Source organism: Passer montanus, unplaced genomic scaffold (genome assembly GCF_014805655.1).
Source record: "Passer montanus isolate IOZ18808 unplaced genomic scaffold, ASM1480565v1 scaffold330, whole genome shotgun sequence".
NCBI lineage: Eukaryota > Metazoa > Chordata > Aves > Passeriformes > Passeridae > Passer > Passer montanus.
In genome coordinates, this window is record NW_024368042.1 from 6,653 (window position 1) to 27,575 (window position 20,923).

Sequence of the window (20,923 nt, forward strand, 5' to 3'; positions counted from 1 at the left end):
GGGTGACGGGGGTGCGGGGGACGTGGAGGGTGCTGGGGACACTGGGGGTGATGACGGTGTGGGAGGCATTGGGGACATGGGGGCACTGGGGACATGGGGGTTGACGGGGGGTATGGAGGGTGTTGGGGACATGGAGGGCATTGGGAATATGGGGGACATTGGGGACATGGGGGGCGTTGGGGACATCCTGGGCACAGGGGATGTGGAGGGTGAGGGGGACATTGGGGACATTGGGGACATTGGGGACAGGGAAATCTGGGGAGCACGGGGGGCATTGGGCACTGGGCAGGTGGAGGGTGCTGGGGACGTGGGGGACGCAGGTGGCATTGGGAGTGTGGGGACACAGGTGACACTGGGGAATGCTGGCAAAGAGGACCTTGGGGACACGGAGGGTGGGACATTGGGCATGGGGAGGACGAGGGACACGGGGGGACACCGTGGCCATGGGGGGCACAGCGGGGCCGTGGGACCTTGTCCCCTGAGTGTCCCCTCGGTGTCACCAGACCTGTCGGACGCGTCGGTGCTGGGCCACACGGCCGAGTGGCAGGAGGGGATGGAGGGGGCGGCGCTGACCTGCCTGGGGGACGGCAACCCCCCCCCGACCTACAACTGGACACGGTGAGGCCCCTGTCACCCCCTGTCACCCTCTGTCACCTCCTGCCACCCCCTGTCACCTCCCCACGGCCCTCTGCCCTGGGTCCCCACAGCACGGCTGTGTCCCTGCCAGGGTCTGGAGCGTGTTTGTGTCCCTGTGGTGTCCCCTGGCCCAACTCTGTCCCCACTGTGTCCCTGCCATGTCCCTGCTGTGTCCTGGCCGTGTCCCATGTCCCTGCTGTGTCCCCGCTGCCCAGGGTCTGGAGCCCTGTGGTGTCCCCTGGCCCAACTCTGTCCCCACTGTGTCCCCACTGTGTCCCTGCCATGTCCCTGCTGTGTCCTGGCCGTGTCCCATGTCCCTGCTGTGTCCTGGCCGTGTCCCATGTCCCTGCTGTGTCCCCGCTGCCTGTGGGGACATCCCCCTGTCCTTGCGGTGTCCCTCCTGCCCCTGCCACATCCCCCTGCTCCTGTGCCATGTCCCCGTGCCCCCTGTTGTGTCACCCTTGTCCCTGCCACATTCTCTTATCCCTGCCATGTCCCCTTGTCCCTGCTATGTCCCTGTTGTGTCCCCCTGTCCCTGCCACGTCCCCCTGTCCCTGCCAAGTCCCCCAGTCCCTGCCCCACCTCCCCACCCCCAGTCCCTGCCCACGCCCGTCCCGTGCCGGTGCCGCCGTGGCTGGGCCTGGCAGTGCCGCGTGCCCGGGCAGGCCCCGCGGTGCCCGGCTGGGCGTCACCCGTGGGAACCGGCACCGCCGGCTTTGACACCGCTGCCGCCACCGCCACCCGCCCGGGCAGGCCAGGGCTGTCACCAGGGGCTGGCACCGGGGTTGTTACCGGGGAATGTCATGGGGGCTGTCACCGGGGGTCGTCACTGGGAGATGTCACCGGGAGTTGTCACCAGGGCTGACACCGGGCTGACACCGGGCTGTCATGGGGAGATGTCACCAGGGCTGTCACCGGGGCTGACACCGGGCTGTCCCCGCAGGGTGGACGCGCCGCTGCCCGCGGGTGTCAGGGTCAAGGGGGACACGCTGCTGTTCCAGCGGCCGCTGGCCGTGGCCGACGCCGGCGACTACGTGTGCCGAGTGTCCAACCGCGTGGCCGCCAAGGAGGCGCGGGCCAACGTCAGCATCCGGGGACGCGCCACAGGTGGGGACAGGGCAGCGGGGACACTCCGAGGGTGGCAGAAGGGACAGGGTGTGCTGAGGGGAGTGCTGGGCTTGGTTTGTGCGTCTGTCTGTATGGCTGTCTATCTGTCCGTCCATCTGTCCGTCCATTCATCCAGCTATGTGTCCATCCATCATCCATTCATTCATCCATCCGTTCATCGACCCGTCCCTCTGTCCACTCATCCATCTGTCCACTCATCCCCTTGTCCACCCACCCATCTGTCCACTCATCCATTCATTCACTCATCCTCCTGCCCATCTGTCCATCTGTCCGTCCACACATCCATTCATTCACCCCTCCACCCATCCTGTCCCTCCCTCCTCCGCTCCTCCCATCCTGTGCCCATCCCACCAAGGTCCATCCCTCCTCCACGCCCGTCCACTCATCGTGTGCTCATCCAGCCCGGCTTTACTCACTGTCTGCTCACACCCGCCCTTCCGTCCACTCACCCGCCCTTCCGTCCACTCCTCCATCCTTCTGTCCACTCACCCGCCCTTCCGTCTACTCCTCCATCCTTCTGTCCCCTCACCTGCCCTGCCATTCCCTCACCCGCCCTCCTGTCCACTCCTCCATCCTTCTGTCCACTCACCCGGACTTTTGTACACTCACCCGGCCCTCTGTCTGCTCCTCTGTCCTTCTGGTCATGCCTCCAGATTCCTGCTTATCCATCCATCCATCATCCATCCATCCACTCACCCGCCCTTCCGTCTACTCCTCCATCCTTCTGTCCCCTCACCTGCCCTGCCATTCCCTCACCCGCCCTGTTGTCCACTCCTCCATCCTTCTGTCCACCCACCCGCCCTTCCGTCTACTCCTCTGTCCTTCTGGTCATGCCTCCAGATTCCTGCTTATCCATCCATCCATCATCCATCCATCCATCCATCATCCATCATCCATCCATCCATCCATCCATCCATCCATCATCCATCCCTCCGCTCCTCCCATCCTGTGCCCATCCCACCAAGGTCCATCCCTCCTCCACGCCCGTCCACTCATCGTGTGCTCATCCAGCCTGGCTTTACTCACTGTCTGCTCACACCCGCCCTTCCGTCCACTCACCCGCCCTTCCGTCCACTCCTCCATCCTTCTGTCCACTCACCCGCCCTTCCGTCTACTCCTCCATCCTTCTGTCCCCTCACCTGCCCTGCCATTCCCTCACCCGCCCTGTTGTCCACTCCTCCATCCTTCTGTCCACCCACCCGCCCTTCCGTCTACTCCTCTGTCCTTCTGGTCATGCCTCCAATCCATCATCCATCCATCCATCCATCATCCATCCATCCATCCATCATCCATCCATCCATCCATCCATCTGTCCCTTTGACACCCCTTGCTGTCCATCCCCACCCACTGGTCACCCACTGTCCCACACCACCTTTGGGGGTGTCCCCCTGACCCTTTGGGTTCTCCCCCAGTTTGGGGTGTCCCCTGACCCACATGGGGTGTCTCCCTGGTCCGGGGTGTCCCCTGACCCCGTGGGGTGTCCCCTGACCCCGTGGGGTGCCCGCAGAGGACACGGTGCGCCGCGTGGACCTGGTGTCGGCCTCGGTGGTCGTGGTCGGGGTCATCGCCGCCGTCCTGCTCTGCGTCCTCGTCATCGTCGTGGTGGTCATGACCCTGTACCACAAACGCAAGACCCAGCGCATCTCCGAGAAGTAGTAAGGGAGGGGACGGGGGACACGGGGGGACACGAGGACGTGGAGGGACGTGGGGATGCAGGGGACACAAGGGACATAGGGGACATGGGGATCTGTCCCTTTGACACCTCTTGCTGTCCATCCCCACCCACTGGTCACCCACTGTCCCAAACTACCTTTGGGGGTGTCCCCTGACCCCTGTGGGGTGTCCCCTGACCCCGTGGGGTGTCCCCTGACCCCACATGGGGTGTCCCCCTGGTCTGGGGTGTCCCCTGACCCCGTGGGGTGTCCCCTGACCCCGTGGGGTGCCCGCAGAGGACACGGTGCGCCGCGTGGACCTGGTGTCGGCCTCGGTGGTCGTGGTCGGGGTCATCGCCGCCGTCCTGCTCTGCGTCCTCGTCATCGTCGTGGTGGTCATGACCCTGTACCACAAACGCAAGACCCAGCGCATCTCCGAGAAGTAGTAAGGGAGGGGACGGGGGACACGGGGGGACACGAGGACGTGGAGGGACGTGGGGATGCAGGGGACACAAGGGACATAGGGGACATGGGGACACAGGGGACATGGGGACATGAATGGACATGGAGGGACATGGCGACACAGGGGACACATGGGGACATGGGATAGACACAGAGGACATGGCAGGACATGAGGGACACGGGGGACACAGAGGACAGGGGTGACACGGGGGATGTGGGAGATGGACACGGCCACGAGGGGACATGGGATGACACGGGGGACACAGAAGGGCACAGCAGGACGCGTGGGGACACAGGGGCTGAGTGTCCCCCGTGTCCCCAGCGAGGAGGAGCTGACGCTGACCCGGGAAAATTCCATCCGGAGGCTCCACTCCAGCCACAGCAGCGACCCCCGGGCACAGGTGGGGACACCAAGGAAGGGGGGTTGGGTTGGGCTGTGGGGTGTCCGTGGGGTCAGACTTTGGGACAGCCATGGGGTCTCCATGGAATCAAACTGGGGATGCCCTTGGGGTGTCCATGGGGTGTCCAGGGGTGTTCTGGTGTGTCCATGGCGTGTCCATGGGGTGTCCATGCGGTCAGTCCATGGGATGTCCTGGGGTGTCCATGGTGTGTCCTTGGTCCATGGTGTGCCCAGGGGTGTCCATGGGTTGTCCTGGGGTGTCCTGGGGTGTCCGGGGTGTCCTGGGCGCTGACCAGACTGTCCCAGCTGGAGGAGACGCTGCAGCTGCGGACGGAGAGTCGCCAGGGCAGCCTGCGAGGGGACAGCTTGAGAGGGGACAGCCTGCGGGGGGACAGCCTGCGGGGGGACAGCCTGCGTGGCACCAGCATCTGCTCCGCCATGGTGAGACACGGGGGACACCAGGGGACGCGGGCTCACCGCGTTCCTGGGAGTGTCCCTGGCCCCGGTGATGTTCCTGGGCATGTCCCCACCGTGTCCCCCACAGGGCCCGTGTCACTGGTGATGTCCGTGTCCCCGTGGTGCCCACATCACCTGGTCCTCCCCATGTCCCCTCTGGTGTCCCTGTCCTTGTTCTGATCAGTGCCCGTGTCCCAAGTGTCCCCATGGTGGCCATGGCCCTGGTGGCACCCATGTCCCCAGCACTGTCCGTGTCCCCATCAATGCCATGTCCCCACTGGTCCCTGTGTCCCCATTTGTCCCCATGGTTCCAATGTCCCCACAGTGCCCATGTCCCCATCAATGCCATGTCCCCATTTGTCCCCACTGGTCCCCATGGTTCCAATGTCCCCACAGTGCCCGTGTCCCCATTGGTCCCCATGTCCCCATTGGTCCCTGTGTCCCCATTTGTCCCCATGTCCCCATGGTTCCAATGTCCCCACGGTGCCCATGTCCCCATTTGTCCCCATGTCCCCACGGTGCCCATGTCCCAATCAATGCCATGTCCCCATTGGTCCCTGTGTCCCCATTTGTCCCCATGTCCCCATGGTTCCAATGTCCCCACTGGTCCCCATGTCCCCACTGGTCCCCGTGTCCCCATTTGTCCCCATGTCCCCACGGTGCCCACGTCCCCACCAATCCCCGCCTTGCCCCACACCCCTGACGTGTCCCTGTCCCCTGTCCCCAGAGCGAGGAGCCCGAGGGCCGCAGTTACTCCACGCTCTCCACGGTGCGGGAGATCGAGACGCAGACCGACGTCCCCGTTGTCCCCGCGGTCCCCGCGGTGCCAGCGCCGCCGGCGCCCGGCGCGAAGGAGCCCAAGGAGGAGGAGGAGGAGGGCGGCGGCGGGGGGGACCCCATCAAGGCGGCCATGACGCACTTCGTGCAGGAGAACGGCATGCTGCAGGCCAAGCCCAGCTCCAACGGCATCTACATCAACGGCCGCGGCCACCTGGTGTGACCGGGCCCGGGGGGACCCTGGGGACACCTGGGGACACCTGGGGACAGCCGGCCTCCCCCCGCGCCCGCCTGGCTCTGTCCCCTCCGCTCCGGTCCCCGCGTGTCACCTCCCTGCTGGTGTGGGGTCAAGATGGACTCTGGTCCTTGGGTGTCACCTCCCTGCTGGCGTGGGGCTGGGGACAAGGACAGCGCCCCAGGACTGTGTCACCTCCCTGCTGGTGTGCGGTTGGGGACAAGGACAGTGCCCCAGGACCGTGTCACCTCCCTGCTGGTGTGGGGTCAAGGATGGACTTCAGTCCCCAGGTGTCACCTCCCTGCTGGCGTGGGGCTGGGGACAAGGACAGCGCCCCAGGACTGGCTGCGGTCCCCGGGTGTCACCTCCCTGCTGGCATGGGGCTGGGGACAAGGACAGCGCCCCAGGACTGGCTGCGGTCCCCGGGTGTCACCTCCCTGCTGGTGTGGGGTCAAGCAAAGACTCTGGTCCCCAAGTGTCACCTCCCTGCTGGCACAGGCTTGGGGACACCACCAAGCCCCAGGACGTTCTTCAGTCCCCAAGTGTCACCTTGCTGCTGGCACAGGCTTGGGGACACCACCGAGCTCAAGGACATTCTCCGGTCCCCAAGTGCCACCTCCCTGCTTCAGAGATGGACTCTGGTCTCCAAGTGCCACGTCCCTGCTGTCACTGGCTTGGGGACACCACCAAGCCCAGGACAAGCTCCTGTCCCCAGATGCCACCAACCGCGGGCTGCCCCCGGGCTGGGTGGCACTGGGGACAGCCGTGTCACCCCCCCGGGTTGGTGGCACTGGGGACAGCCGTGTCCCTCCAACCCCCCCGGGTTGGTGGCACTGGGGACAGCCGTGTCACCCCCCCCGGGTTGGTGGCACTGGGGACAGCCGTGTCCCCTCCCCCCCCGGGTTGGTGGCACTGGGGACAGCCGTGTCCCCTCCCCCCCGGGCTGGGGGAGGGGCTGTACAGCCGTGTATAGACCCTGTAAATAAAGGACCCGCGGGACTGGGCCCGAGTGTGACACCCTGGGGACACCGGGGACACGGGGGGGACACCGAGACATGCGGGTGACACAGGTAATGTGGGTGACATGGGGGTGACACTGAGACACGCGGGTGACACCGTAACACACAGGTGACACGGGGGTGGCATGGGTGACACGGTGACATGTGGGTGACATTGGGACACAGAGGTGGCACACGGGTGACACGGGGGTGACACAGGGGTGACACAGGGGTGACACGGGGGTGACACAGAGGTGACACAGAGGTGACACAGGGGTGACACAGGGGTGGAACGGGGGTGACACAGAGGTGACACAGAGGTGACACAGGGGTGACACAGGGGTGGAGTGGGCGGGGCTGGGGGTGCAGGTGAGCTGGTGGGGGGGGCAGGGGAGTGTGCAAGGGGGCGTGCAAGGATGTCCCCAGGTGTGCCCAGATGTCCCCGAGTGACCGCAGGTGTGTCATGGACATTGGAATGTCCCCAAGGAGAGTCCCTCACACACTCAGGTGTCCCCAGGGCGTGTCCCTTGCACACCCATGTGTCCCCAGGGTGTGTCCCTTGCACACTCAGGTGTCCCCAGGGTGTGTCCCTTTCACACTCAGGTGTCCCCAGGCCGTGTCCCTTGCACACACACGTGTCCCCTGTCCCCAGGGCGTGTCCCTCACACACTCAGGTGTCCCCAGGGACTGTCCCTTTCACACTCAGGTGTCCCCAAGGAGTGTCCCTCACACACTCAGGTGTCCCCTGTCCCCAGGGCGTGTCCCTTGCACACTCAGGTGTGCACAGGGTGTGTCCCTTTCACACTCAGGTGTCCCCAGGGCGTGTCCCTTGCACACTCAGGTGTCCCTTGCACACTCAGGTGTCCCCAGGGAGTGTCCCTTGCACACACACGTGTCCCCTGTCCCCAGGGCGTGTCCCTTGCACACTCAGGTGTCCCCAGGGTGTGTCCCTTGCACACACACGTGTCCCCTGTCCCCAGGGCGTGTCCCTTGCACACTCAGGTGTCCCCAGGGTGTGTCCCTCACACACTCAGGTGTCTCCAGGGTGAGTTCCTTGCACACACACGTGTCCCCTGTCCCCAGGGCGTGTCCCTCACACACTCAGGTGTCCCTGGGGAGTGTCCCTTGCACACACACGTGTCCCCTGTCCCCAGGGCGTGTCCCTTGCACACGCGTGTGCGCAGGCGTCCCCGCCCTCGCTGTGGTTTCGCGGCCGCGGGGAGCAGGAAGCGCCTCGAGCGCGGCCTCCGCCTTCCTGCCACCCCCGCGGGGACAGCGCCGGGACCCCCCTGGCGTGGCCCCCGTGTCCCCGCCGTGTCCCCCGCGCTGTCCCCGGCCGTGTCCCCATGTCCCTGGCGCTCAAGGCCCGGCAGCGGGCGAGGCGCAAGGGCGGCTCCCGGGAGCGGCTCTTCGGCTGCGACCTCCGCGAGCATCTCCAGCGCTCGGGGCAGGACGGTGAGTGCCAGCACCCTGCCCACCCCCCGAGCCCCCCGGGGCCACCAGGGCCACCGAGGGAAGCGGGGAAGGGGCCCCGGAGGGGACTCGGAGGGGACTTGCGCCACCCGTTGCGTCACCGGGGCTCCAGGAAGCGTCGCGGCCACCGAGGCTCGGCCGGGATTTGGGGGGGTTGGAGCTCGGTGGGGCTCCAATCTCGGGGGGTTGGCCCTGAGCGGTGGGGGGACCTGTTCCGTGGGGTTGGTGGCTCCATCCTTTGGGATTTGGCGGCCTCATCCCCGTGGATTTGGTGGCCCTGTTCCTTGGGATTTGGTGGCTCCATCCCCATGGATTTGGTGGCCTCATTCCTGTGGATTTGGCGGCCCTGTTCCTCAGGATTTGGTGGCCTCATCCCCGTGGATTTGGTGGCCCTGTTCCTTGGGATTTGGTGGCCGCATCCCGGTGGGGTTGGTGGCTCCATCCTTTGGGATTTGGTGACTCTGTCCTTCTGGAGTTGGTGGCTCCATCTTTTGGGATTTGGCGGCCTCATCCCCATGGATTTGGTGGCCCCGTTCCTCAGGATTTGGTGGCCTCGTCCCGGTGGAGTTGGTGGCTCCATCCTTTGGGATTTGTGGCCTCATTCCAATGATTCCAATGAACCAGTGATCCCCATGTGGAATCGGTGGCCCGATCCTTGGAGCTGGTGGCCCAGGACGGGTGCAGGGACCCTGTGGGGACATCCAGGGGGTGTTGGCCGAGGTCCTCCCCATCCCCCAGTGCTGGTGGGGCCGGGGCCAGGCCCAGGTGGGCGGTGCCGGATCCGGGGCTGGAGCTGGGTCCAGTGGGCACTGATGGATCCAGGAGCAGTGGGTTCTGATGGATCCAGGATCAGCTCGGCTCTGATGGATCCAGGATCAGCTCGTCTGTTAGGTTCAGGATCAGTTGGGCTCTGGTGGATCCAGGATCAGTTGGGCTCTGTCAGGTCTGGGCTCAGCTGGATGCTCTTGGATCCGGGATCAGACTCTGTCAGGTCTGGGCTCAGTTGGGCTTTGCTCGATCCAGGATCAGTTGGGCTCTGTGGGATCTGGGACCAGTGGGACCCCGTGGGCTCTGGGCTCGGTGGGATCCTGTGGGATAACAGGGATCCTGTGGGATCTGGGCTCAGTGGGATCCCACAGGATCAGGGATTACTGGGATCCCACAGGATCAAGGCTCAGTGGGATCCCATGGGATCTGGGCTCGGTGGGATCCCGTGGGATCGGTCTCACCTGGACCCTGTGGGATCAGTGGGATCCCGTGGGATCAGGGCTCACTGGGATCCCGTGGGATCGGTCTCACCGGGACCCTGTGGGCTCAGTGGGATCCCACGGGATCGGGCTCACCGGGACCCCGCGGGGCCGGCCCGTGCCCCGCAGTGCCGCAGGTGCTCCGGAGCTGCACGGAGTTCGTGGAGCAGCACGGGGTGGTCGATGGCATCTACCGCCTGTCCGGGGTGTCCTCCAACACCCAGCGGCTGCGGTCAGCGCGGCGGGGACGGGGTCAGGGGGGCGGGATGGGAGCCATGGGATGGGAGCCATGGGAGTTCCTCAGGATTTGGTGGCCTCGTCCCGGTGGGGTTGGTGGCTCCATCCTTTGGGATTTGGTGACTCTGTCCTTCTGGAGTTGGTGGCTCCATCCTTTGGAATGTGGCGGCCTCATCCCCATGGATTTGGTGGCCCTGTTCCTCAGGATTTGGTGGCCTCGTCCCGGTGGGGTTGGTGGCTCCATCCTTTGGGATTTGTGGCCTCATCCCCGTGGATTTGGTGGCCCCGTTCCTCAGGATTTGGTGGCCTCGTCCCGGTGGAGTTGGTGGCTCCATCCTTTGGGATTTGTGGCCTCATTCCAATGATTCCAATGAACCAGTGATCCCCATGTGGAGTCGGTGGCCCCATCCCTGGAGCTGGTGGCCCAGGACGGGTGCAGGGACCTTGTGGGGACATCCAGGGGGTGTTGGCCGAGGTCCTCCCCATCCCCCAGTGCTGGTGGGGCCGGGGCCAGGCCCAGGTGGGCGGTGCCGGATCCGGGGCTGGAGCTGGGTCCAGTGGGCACTGATGGATCCAGGAGCAGTGGGTTCTGATGGATCCAGGATCAGCTCGGCTCTGTTGGGTTCAGGATCAGTTGGGTTCTGATGGATCCAGGACCAGTTGGGCTCTGATGGATCCAGGATCAGCTCGGCTCTGTTAGGTTCAGGATCAGTTGGGCTCTGGTGGATCCAGGATCAGTTGGGCTCTGTCAGGTCTGGGCTCAGCTGGATGCTCTTGGATCCGGGATCAGACTCTGTCAGGTCTGGGCTCAGTTGGGCTTTGCTCGATCCAGGATCAGTTGGGCTCTGGAATCCGAGCTCAGTTGGGCTCTGTGGGATCTGGGCTCAGTGGGATCCCACAGGATCAGGGATTACTGGGATCCCACAGGATCAAGGCTCAGTGGGATCCCATGGGATCTGGGCTCGGTGGGATCCCGTGGGATCGGTCTCACCGGGACCCTGTGGGATCAGTGGGATCCCGTGGGATCAGGGCTCACTGGGATCCCGTGGGATCGGTCTCACCGGGACCCTGTGGGCTCAGTGGGATCCCACGGGATCGGGCTCACCGGGACCCCGCGGGGCCGGCCCGTGCCCCGCAGTGCCGCAGGTGCTCCGGAGCTGCACGGAGTTCGTGGAGCAGCACGGGGTGGTCGATGGCATCTACCGCCTGTCCGGGGTGTCCTCCAACACCCAGCGGCTGCGGTCAGCGCGGCGGGGACGGGGTCAGGGGGGCGGGATGGGAGCCATGGGATGGGATCCGGGATCAGACTCTGTCAGGTCTGGGCTCAGTTGGGCTTTGCTCGATCCAGGATCAGTTGGGCTCTGGAATCCGAGCTCAGTTGGGCTCTGTGGGATCTGGGCTCAGTGGGATCCCACAGGATCAGGGATTACTGGGATCCCACAGGATCAAGGCTCAGTGGGATCCCATGGGATCTGGGCTCGGTGGGATCCCGTGTGCTCTGGGATCAGTGGGATCCTGTGGGATCAGGCTCACCAGGAGTCTGTGGGACTTGGGATCAGTGGGATCCCATGGGATCTGGGCTCACTGGGATCCCACGGGATCGGGCTCACCGGGACCCCGCGGGGCCGGCCCGTGCCCCGCAGTGCCGCAGGTGCTCCGGAGCTGCACGGAGTTCGTGGAGCAGCACGGGGTGGTCGATGGCATCTACCGCCTGTCCGGGGTGTCCTCCAACACCCAGCGGCTGCGGTCAGCGCGGCGGGGACGGGGTCAGGGGGGCGGGATGGGAGCCATGGGATGGGAGCCATGGGATGGGATCAGGGGGATGGGATGGGATCCATGGGATGGGATCCATGGGATGGGATTGGTGGAATGGGATTGGGATGGCATGGGATGGGATGAGATTGATGGAGTGGGATCAGTGGGATGGGATCAGTGGGATGGGATCGGTGGGATGGGATCCATGGGATGGGATGGGATTGATGGAGTAGGATCAGTGGGAGGGGATCGATGGGATGGGATCCATGGGATGGGATCCATGGGATGGGATTGGGATGGGATGGAGATGGGGATGGGGCAGGGATTGAGGCGAGAATGAGGATGGAACAGGGATCTGGATTGGGAACGGGGCGGGATCGGGTTGGGGATGGGATTGGGAGTGGGATGGGATCGGGATTGGGAACGGGGCGGGATCGGGACAGAGGCGGATGGGGGAATGAGGAGATGGGCATGGGGCAGGGATTGAGGCGAGAATGAGGATGGGGCAGGGATCGGGTTGGGAATGGGATTGGGAGTGGGATGGGATCGGGATTGGGAACGGGGCGGGATCGGGACAGAGGCGGATGGGGGAATGAGGATTGGGATGGGAATGGAGCTGAGAATTGGGATCAGGATGAGGACGGAGTGGGGAGCAGGGCGGGATGGGATGGGGAGGAGGTCGGGACTGGGATTGGGATTGGGATGGGATGGGATGGGATGGGATGGGATGGGATGGGATGGGATGGGATGGGATGGGAGGGGGGTGGAGACTGGAGGACGCCGGGACTGAGAGGGAGGGAGGGACAGGAGTGGGATGAGAAAAGGTGGAAGCAGGGATGGGACCGGACTCGGGGTGACAGGGACGGGGGGCGTGGGCCCATCTCCCCTCCCCCTGGCCCCTTCCCTTCCCCCATCCCGCTCCGGCCCCTCTTCCCCTGCTCCTTTCCTTCCCTTTTTCCCTCTTTGTTGCTTTTGGGGTTTTCCCTGCCCGTTCTCTTTCACTTTCCCAGTTTTGGGGCAGTTTGCACTTCCTTTGCTTCTTTCCCTGAGTGTTTTTCTCCCCTGTTCCTGGGGGAACCCAGAATTGCCCAGACCCAAATCCCATATTCCCAATCCCAAACCCAAATCCAAATCAGGAGTTTGAGGCGCAGCACAGCCCGGACCCCAATCCCAATCTCAAATCCCATATTCCTAATCCCAAATCCCAAACCCCAAACCCCAAACCCCAATCCCAAACCCCAGGCAGGAGTTCGAGGCACAGCGCAGCCCGGACCCCAATCCCAAACCCCAAATCCCAAACCCCAATCCCAAACCCCAAATCCCAAATCCCAAACCCCAGGCAGGAGTTCGAGGCGCAGCGCAGCCCGGACCTGTCGCGGGACGTTTACCTGCAGGACGTTCACTGCGTCAGCTCCCTGTGCAAGGCCTACTGCCGCGAGCTGCCCAACCCCCTGCTCACCTACCAGCTCTACGACAAGTTCGCCGTGAGTCCCTGTCCCCAGAGTGTCCCCAGATGTCCCCAGATGTCCCCAGCGCGGCGGGTGGCCCCGTCACCGCGCCGTCCCCGCGCTGTCCCCGCAGGACGCCGTGGCCAGACCCCAAACCCCAAACCCCAAAGCCCAATCCTAAACCCCAGGCAGGAGTTCGAGGCGCAGCACAGCCCGGACCCCAATCCCAAACCCCAAACCCCAAATCCCCTCCCAGGCAGGAGTTTGAGGCTCAGCGCAGCCTGGACCCCAGTCTCAATTCCCAATCCCATATCTCCATTCCCAAACCCCAAACCCCAAACCCCAATCCCAAACCCCAGGCAGGAGTTTGAGGCGCAGCGCAGCCCAAACCCCATTCCCAAATCCCAAACCCCAATCCCAAACCCCAAAGCCCAATCCCAAACCCCAGGCAGGAGTTCGAGGCGCAGCGCAGCCCGGACCCCAATCCCAAATCCCAAATCCCAAACCCCAAACCCCAAACCCCAAACCCCAAACCCCAAACCCCAAACCGACCTGTCACCATCACCATCACCTGTCACCATCACCTGTTGCTGTCACCTGTCACTGTCACCTGTCACCGTCACTGTCACCCATCACTGTCACCTGTTGCTGTCACCTGCCGCGCCGTCCCCGCGCTGTCCCCGCAGGACGCCGTGGCCATCCAGATGGAGGAGGCGCGGCTGGTGAAGATCAAGGAGGTGCTCAAGGAGCTGCCGGCGCCTCACTACAGGTGGAGGGGGTGGGGACGTCCCCGCGGCCCCCGCGGTGTCCCCGGCGCGGGTGGCGGGGCTGAGGTGTCACCGCTGTGGCAGGACGCTGGAGTTCCTGATGCGGCACCTGCTGCGCATGGCCGCGCACAGCGGGCGCACCAACATGCACGCGCGGAACCTGGCCATCGTCTGGGCGCCCAACCTGCTGCGGTGGGTGCCGCTGTCGCTGTCACCTGTCGCTGTCACCTGTCGCTGTCACCGTCACCTGTCACTGTCACCTGTCACCTGTCGCTGTCACCTGTCGCTGTCACCATCACCTGTCGCTGTCACTGTCACCTGTCACTGTCACCTGTCACTGTCACCATCACCCATCACCGTCACCTGTTGCTGTCACCTGTCACTGTCACCTGTCACCGTCACTGTCACCCATCACTGTCACCTGTTGCTGTCACCTGTCACCGTCACTGTCACCTGTCGCTGTCACTGTCACCTGTTGCTGTCACCTGTCATTGTCACCGTCAGCCCTGTCACCGTCAGTGCTGTCACCATCAGTCCCATCACTGCCACCCCTGTCACCCTCATCCCTGTCACTCCCAGCCCTGTCACCCTCAGCTCTGTCACACCCAACTCTGTCACAGCCAGCCCTGTCACCCTTCACTCCCGTCACCCTCACTCCTGTCACCCTCAGCCCTGTCACCCTCAGCCCTGGCCCTGCTGTCCCCGTGATCCCATTCCCCTGTCCCTGCCAAACTTGTCACCGCCACCCAAATGTCCCCACCGTCCCCTCTGTCCCTACCATCGCCCTGTCCCCGTCCTTGACCCCATTCCCGTTTCACCATCGCTGTCCCCATTCCCTCATCCCTATCACCCTGCGGTGACCCCGCTGTCCCCACTGTCCCCTCACCCCACGGTGACCTCGCTGTCCCCGCTGTCCCCAGCTCGAGGGACATCGAGGCCTCGGGCTTCAACGGCACGGCGGCGTTCATGGAGGTGCGCGTGCAGTCCATCGTGGTGGAGTTCATCCTCACCCACGTGGAGCAGCTCTTTGGGGACGATCCCAGGTGTATCCAGCTGTATCCCAGGTGTATCCAGGTGTCCCAGGTGTATCCAGATGTATCCCAGGTGTCTCCCAGGTGTGCCCAGGTGTATCCCAGGTGTATCCAGCTGTCCCCAGGTGTCCCCAGCTGTATCCCAGGTGTCCCCAGGTGTATCCAGGTGTGTCCAGGTATATCCCAGGTGTGCCCAGTTGTCTCCCAGGTGTCCCCAGGTGTGCCCAGGTGTCCCCAGGTGTGCCCAGGTGTAGCCCAGGTGTCCCCACAGGAGCAAGGGCTCCCTCAAGGCCAAGAAGTGGAGATCCATCTTCAACCTGGGCCGCTCCGGGCACGAGGCCAAGCGGAAACCGGGGAAGGCGGAGGAGAAAGGTGGGAATGGGGGGGATCCCATGGACCGGGGGGCTGTGTCCCCAAATGTCCCCAAGTCCCCCAATCCTCTTCTCCCGCCCCATCCCCAGAGAAGTGTGGGAAGGTCACTCTGCGGCCGGCCAAGAGCATGGACTCGCTCAGCTCCGGCCCCTCCGGACCGGCCGGTGAGCGGGACCCTCTGTCCCCGGGGATTGTCCCTCTGTCCTCTGGGGTTGTCCCTCTGTCCCCTGGGAGTGTCCCTCTGTCCCCTGGGATTGTCCCTCTGTCCCCTGGGATTGTCCCTCTGTCCCCTGGGAGTGTCCCTCTGTCCCCTGGGATTGTCCCTCTGTCCCCTGGGAGTGTCCCTTTGTCCCTTGGGATTGTCCCTCTGTCCCCTGGGAGTGTCCCTCCAACGCCTTGCTCCCCGGGACCCCCGGGACCCCCCCACACCCCGGTATCCCCCCGCTCCCCGTGGCCCCCGGGACCCCCGGGACCGCCCGGCCCCGGCCCGCTCCGGACTGTTCCCCCGCAGCCCCGGACGCGGCGCGGCTGCTGCCGAAGCTGTCGGTGAAGCGGCGGCCGCAGCGGCAGCACAGCTCGGACGCGGCCCCCGCGGCCCCGGAGCCGCCCCCGGAGCTGGACGAGAGCCTGGAGGAGCCGCTGGAGGCGGCGGCCGAGAGCAGCACCCAGTCGGAGCCCACCACCCCCAAAGCCCCCCGGGCCGGGCCGGGGGTCTGCGGCCGCTCCCGCGCCGAGAAATGCGCGGGGCTCCACATCTCGGGCCCCTTCTCGGTCACCGTCCCCTTCCACATCACCTCCAACCTGTCCCGCCTCACCCGGGGGCTGCCGTGCCCCGCGCTGGAACGGGAGCAGAGCCCCGGCAGCGCCCCCGAGCCCGCCCGCGACCCCCGGCCCCGCTCCGGTGAGACCGCGCGGTGGGACACCCGGGGGAACACCGGGACCGGGGGGACACCGGGATCACGGGGATACCGGGGTCGTGGGGACATCGGTATCGGGGGGACACCGGGATCACGGGGACACCGGGACCGGGGGGACACCGGGACCGGGGGGACACCGGGATCGAGGGGACACCGGGACCGGGGGGACAACGGGACCGGGGGGACACCGGGATCGAGGGGACACCGGGACCGGGGGGACAACGGGACCGGGGGGACACCGGGATAAGGGGACACCGGGATCGGGGGGACAACGGGACCGGGGGGACAACGGGATTGAGGGGCACCGGGATAAGGAGGACACCGGGACAGAGGGGACATTGGGATCGGAGGGACACCGGGATTGGGGGGACACCCGCGATCAGGGGGACACCGGGGTTAGAGGGACGCTGGGATCGGGGGAACACAGGGATCGGGGGAATATCGGGATCGGGGGGACACCGGGATCGGGGGAACACCGGGATTAGGGGGACACCAGGATGGGGGAAATACTGGGATCGGGGAAACAGACACCGGGATCGGGGGGACACCGGGATTAGAGGGACGCTGGGATCAGAGGGACACCGGGATCGAGTGGGGCCGGTCCCGAGCGCCCCCCGCTCTCCCCGCAGAGGATGCGGAGCAGACCCGGCTCTCCCTGGAGCTCCGCACCGGGATTAGGGGGACACCAGGATGGGGGAAATACTGGGATCGGGGAAACACCAGGTTCGTGGGAATATCGGGATCGGGGGGACACCGGGATCGGGGGAATACCGGGATCGAGTGGGGCCGGTCCCGAGCGCCCCCCGCTCTCCCCGCAGAGGATGCGGAGCAGACCCGGCTCTCCCTGGAGCTCCGCGACTCCTTCGCCTTCCTGGACGGCCCCGAGACGTGGCTGGAGGGCGGCGGCGACGCGGAGGCGGCGGCGCGGAGCCCCGGGACCGGGGATGAGACCCCCGGGATGGAGGAATGGACCCCCGAGATGGAGGATGGGACCCCCGGGATCGAGGATGGAACCCCCGGGATCGAGGATGGGACCCCCGGGATCGGGGACGGGTTCCCGGCCGTGGAGGAGGCGATGGAGAGCGGGTTCATGAACGTGAGCACCCGGCGGCATTCCCGGGATTCGGGGTGGGTGGGACCGGTGGAGGGAGGAGGGGGTGGGATCAATGGCATTGGGATGGGATCAATGGGGAGGGATCAGTGGGGTGGGACAGGATGGGATGGACAGCACCGGGTGGGGTGGGATGGGATCAATGGGATCGATGGGATCAATGGGATTAATGGGATGGGATTAATAGGATCATTGGGATCAATTGGATCAATGGGATTGATGGGATTGATGGGATCAGTGGGATCATTGGGGTCAATGGGATCAGTGGGATGGGATCAATGTGATGGGATCAATAGGATCAATGGCGTCAATGGTATCAATGGGATGTTTGGGATGGGATCGATGTGACGGGACCAATGGGATCATTGGGATCATTGGGATCAATGGGATTAATGGGATGGATGGGATCAATGGGATCGATTGGATGGGATGGGATCATTGGGACCAATGGGATCAGTGGCATGGGATCAATGGGATCAGTGGGATCAGTGGGATCAGTGGGATGGGGTGGGATCAATGGGATCAGTGGCGTGGGATCAATGGGATCAGTGGGATCAATGGTATCAATGGGATCAGTGGGATCATTCGGATCAATGGGATCATTGGGATAAATGGGATGGGATCAGTGGGATGGATGGGATCAATGGGATCGATTGGATGGGATGGGATCATTGGGACCAATGGGATCAGTGGCATGGGATCAATGGGATCAGTGGGATCAGTGGGATCAGTGGCATGGGATCAGTGGGATCAATGGGATCGGATCAATGGGATCATTGGGATCAATGAAATCAATGGGATGGGATGGGCAGGGGGACACAGTGACACCCACCCGCGTCTCCCGGCCGTGCCGGGGGTCCCACCCGTGTCCCCCCAGCCGGGTGAGCGCTGGGCGGAGCAGCCGGACAGTTACCTGTCCATCGAGGAGTGCACGGAGCAGGACATGTTCTTCCTGGCCCCCGGCGCCTCCGACCCCGACTCCGACCCCGAGGAAATCTTCCTGAGCGCCCACGACGAGCTCAGCCCCCTGGGGACCCCCGAGGGACCCCCGGGGACAGCCCTGGAGATCCCAGAGATCCCGGAGATCCCGGAGACCACAGACATCCCAAAAGTCCTGGAGATCCCAGGGATCCCAAAAGTCCTGGAGATCCCAGAGATCCCGGAGATCCCGGAGACCACAGACATCCCAAAAGCCCTGGAGATCCCAGGAATCCCAGAGACCCCAGGGAACCTAGAGACCCCCAAAGTCTTGGAGATCCCAGAGATCCTGGAGATCCCAGAGATACCAAAAATCCCAAAAGTCCTGGAGATCCCAGAGGTCCCAAAAATCCCAAAAGCCCTGGAAATCCCAGAGGTCCCAGAGACCCCCAAAGTCCTGGAGATCCCAGAGATCCTGGAGATCCCAGAGATCCCAAAAATCCCAAAAGTCCTGGAGATCCCAGAGATCCCAGACACCCAAGGGATCCCAGAAATCCCAAATGCCCTGGAGATCCCAGAGACCCCAGAAATCCCAAAAGCCCTGGAAATCCCAGAGGTCCCAGAGACCCCAAAAGTCCTGGAGATCCCGGAGACCCCAAAAGTCCCGGAGACCCCAGAAATCCCCGAGATTCTGGCCCAAACACCCCTGGAAAAGCACGGTCCAGGAGTGGGGGACGCCCCCCGGGACCCCCCTGGGGAAGGGGGCGGAGGGGAGGGGGCTGCAGAGGGAGCCCCCAGCCCCAGGCCGGGGGTGTGGGGTGAGGGGGGAGGGCTCGGGGGTCCCGCTGGGAACGGAGCTGGGTCCCTGCCCCTCACCCCGGGGGAGGGGGATCCCCCGGATTTAGTGGGGTCTCCTCCAGCCCCGCCCGTGGCAGAGCCCCCCCGGGAGCCCCCCGCTGGCTGAGCCCCCCGAATCCCAGGACCCCCCGGGACCCCCAAATCCCATCCGGGACGGGCGCCCCAAATCCCTGGGGCCGCTGCTGGCTGAGCCCCCCGAATCCCAGGACCCCCCGGGACCCCCAAATCCCATCCGGGACGGGCGCCCCAAATCCCTGGGGCCGCTCCCGGCCCCCTTGAGCAGCTCCCGCCGCCCCCTCCCCGTTTTGGGGGCGCGGGTGCTGCTGGCCCGGGCCGTGCCCGTGGTGCCCCCCAAACCCCACTTCGCCCGCGCCCTCCCGGGACCCCCGGGACCCCCCCAAATCCAGCCGGGACCCCCCCAAATCCCCTTTGGACTCCCCCAAATCCCCCCGGGACCCCCCCCGGGACCCCCTGGCAGCCCTGGGGGGGGCGAGCGCTGAGCGCGGGCAGGGCCCCCCCAGAGCAGAGTGCAAATAAATAATGATAAAATAAAAATTAAATGATAATAAATATACCAAGGTGAGAATTCCTGTGTCAGAGATGCTGGTGGGTTGTTGGTGTTTATTTATAGATTTGATTTGATTTAATTTGATTTGATTTTATAGTTTAAATTTAATTTTATTAATTTATTTTATTATTTATTATTATTTTATTTATTTATTTAATTTTATGTTTTAAAAGTTAATTTAATAGTTTTCTACTTTATTTTAATTTTTAATTTTTTAGTTTTTAAATTTATTCTAAATTATTTTTATTATTTTATTTTATTTTATTATTTTTATTTTATTTTATTTATTTTTATATTATTATTATTATTATTATTATTATTATTATTATTATTATTATTATTATTATTATTATTACGACTATTCTTATTATTTTAAAAATTTAAAATAAAATTTATTTTTAAATTTAGAAACTTTGGGGCAGGGGACAGAGAAATGAGGGCATGGGGACACTGAAACATTGGCACGGGGAGATATTGGGACAGTGGGATATGGGGACAGGGACATTTGGGGACACTGGGACAGGGAGAAATGAGGACATTGGGACACGAGGTCATTTGGGGACATTTGGGGACAGTGGGATACGGGGACATGGGGTCATTTGGGGACATTTGGGGACAGTGGGATACGGGGACATGGGGTCATTTGGGGACACGGGGACAGGAGAGCACGCGGCGGGGGCACCTGGGCACACAGACACACAGGAACAGGAGGACACAGCCCCACGGGGACAGGGGGACACCGAGGGGACGCTGAGGCGACACAAGGCCGCCCCCAACCCCCGGCCTTTGTTTACACCGCCGCCATCTTTGCCTCAACATGGCGGCGCCCACAGCGGCCTCACCACGGGGGCAGCCCGGGCTTTCCGGCCGCATCCCCCAAACCCCTCCGGTACCGATGAGCTGGGCGGGGGTCTCTCACCCTGGGCAGCGCCGGGCCGTGTCCTCACGCTCTCATCGCGGCCCTCACCGAGCGCCGCCCTCTTCCAACATGGCGCCGCCCTCACCCAAGATGGCGGCGGGGCGGCGGAAGCGCCGCGCGCCCTCGCCGTCTAAGATGGCGCCGCGCGCCGCGCCGCGCGCTAAGATGGCGCCGGGCCGTGAGGGCCGCCCTGCCCGGCGCCAAGATGGCGGCGCGGCTCCCTCCCTGTCACTGTCACCCCCCCCCCCTGGTTCTTGTCCCTCCCGGGGTGTCATTGTCACTGTCACCCCCTCATCCGTGACCCCCCGCTTGTCACCTCCCGCTGTCCCCCCCATTTCCCCGTCCCGGGGGAGGTGACAGGGGACAGCGCCCCTCCCCCGGGGTGACACGGAGGGGGCACTGCCACCGCTCGGGGTGACACGGGGGACGCTGTAGCCGCCTCGGTGACCCCACAGTGCCACCCCGGGGGGGCTGGTGGCTCTGGGGACACTCTGGGGGGGAAGGGGGCAGCAAGGGGACACCTGGCCGTGTGGCTGTGGCCACAGGGGGTGGCCTCTG

The 20,923-nt window shown here is 64.1% G+C and overlaps 2 protein-coding genes across 2 annotated transcripts in view; both read left to right on the forward strand.

The window, feature by feature from the left end:
- The window catches only part of NECTIN4 (nectin cell adhesion molecule 4), an 11,098-nt gene extending 5,343 nt beyond the window's left edge, over positions 1–5,755 (forward strand). The window contains exons 4-9 of the mRNA XM_039715539.1: positions 504–618; positions 1,580–1,743; positions 3,272–3,419; positions 4,201–4,279; positions 4,585–4,719; positions 5,462–5,755. Coding sequence (XP_039571473.1) covers positions 504–618; positions 1,580–1,743; positions 3,272–3,419; positions 4,201–4,279; positions 4,585–4,719; positions 5,462–5,734 — 914 coding nt within the window. The 3' untranslated portion in view covers positions 5,735–5,755. The remainder of the gene's footprint in view (positions 1–503; positions 619–1,579; positions 1,744–3,271; positions 3,420–4,200; positions 4,280–4,584; positions 4,720–5,461) is intronic.
- Positions 5,756–7,973: 2,218 nt separating this feature from the next.
- ARHGAP30 (Rho GTPase activating protein 30) lies at positions 7,974–18,984 on the forward strand. The gene is made up of 12 exons (XM_039715540.1): positions 7,974–8,199; positions 9,594–9,696; positions 12,796–12,940; positions 13,591–13,673; positions 13,756–13,863; positions 14,592–14,726; positions 14,974–15,074; positions 15,164–15,238; positions 15,586–15,975; positions 16,810–17,087; positions 17,980–18,420; positions 18,493–18,984. Exons 1-12 carry the CDS (start codon positions 8,091–8,093, stop codon positions 18,982–18,984), a joined length of 2,460 nt encoding a protein of 819 aa, XP_039571474.1. The 5' UTR covers positions 7,974–8,090.
- The last annotated feature ends 1,939 nt before the right edge of the window (positions 18,985–20,923 follow it).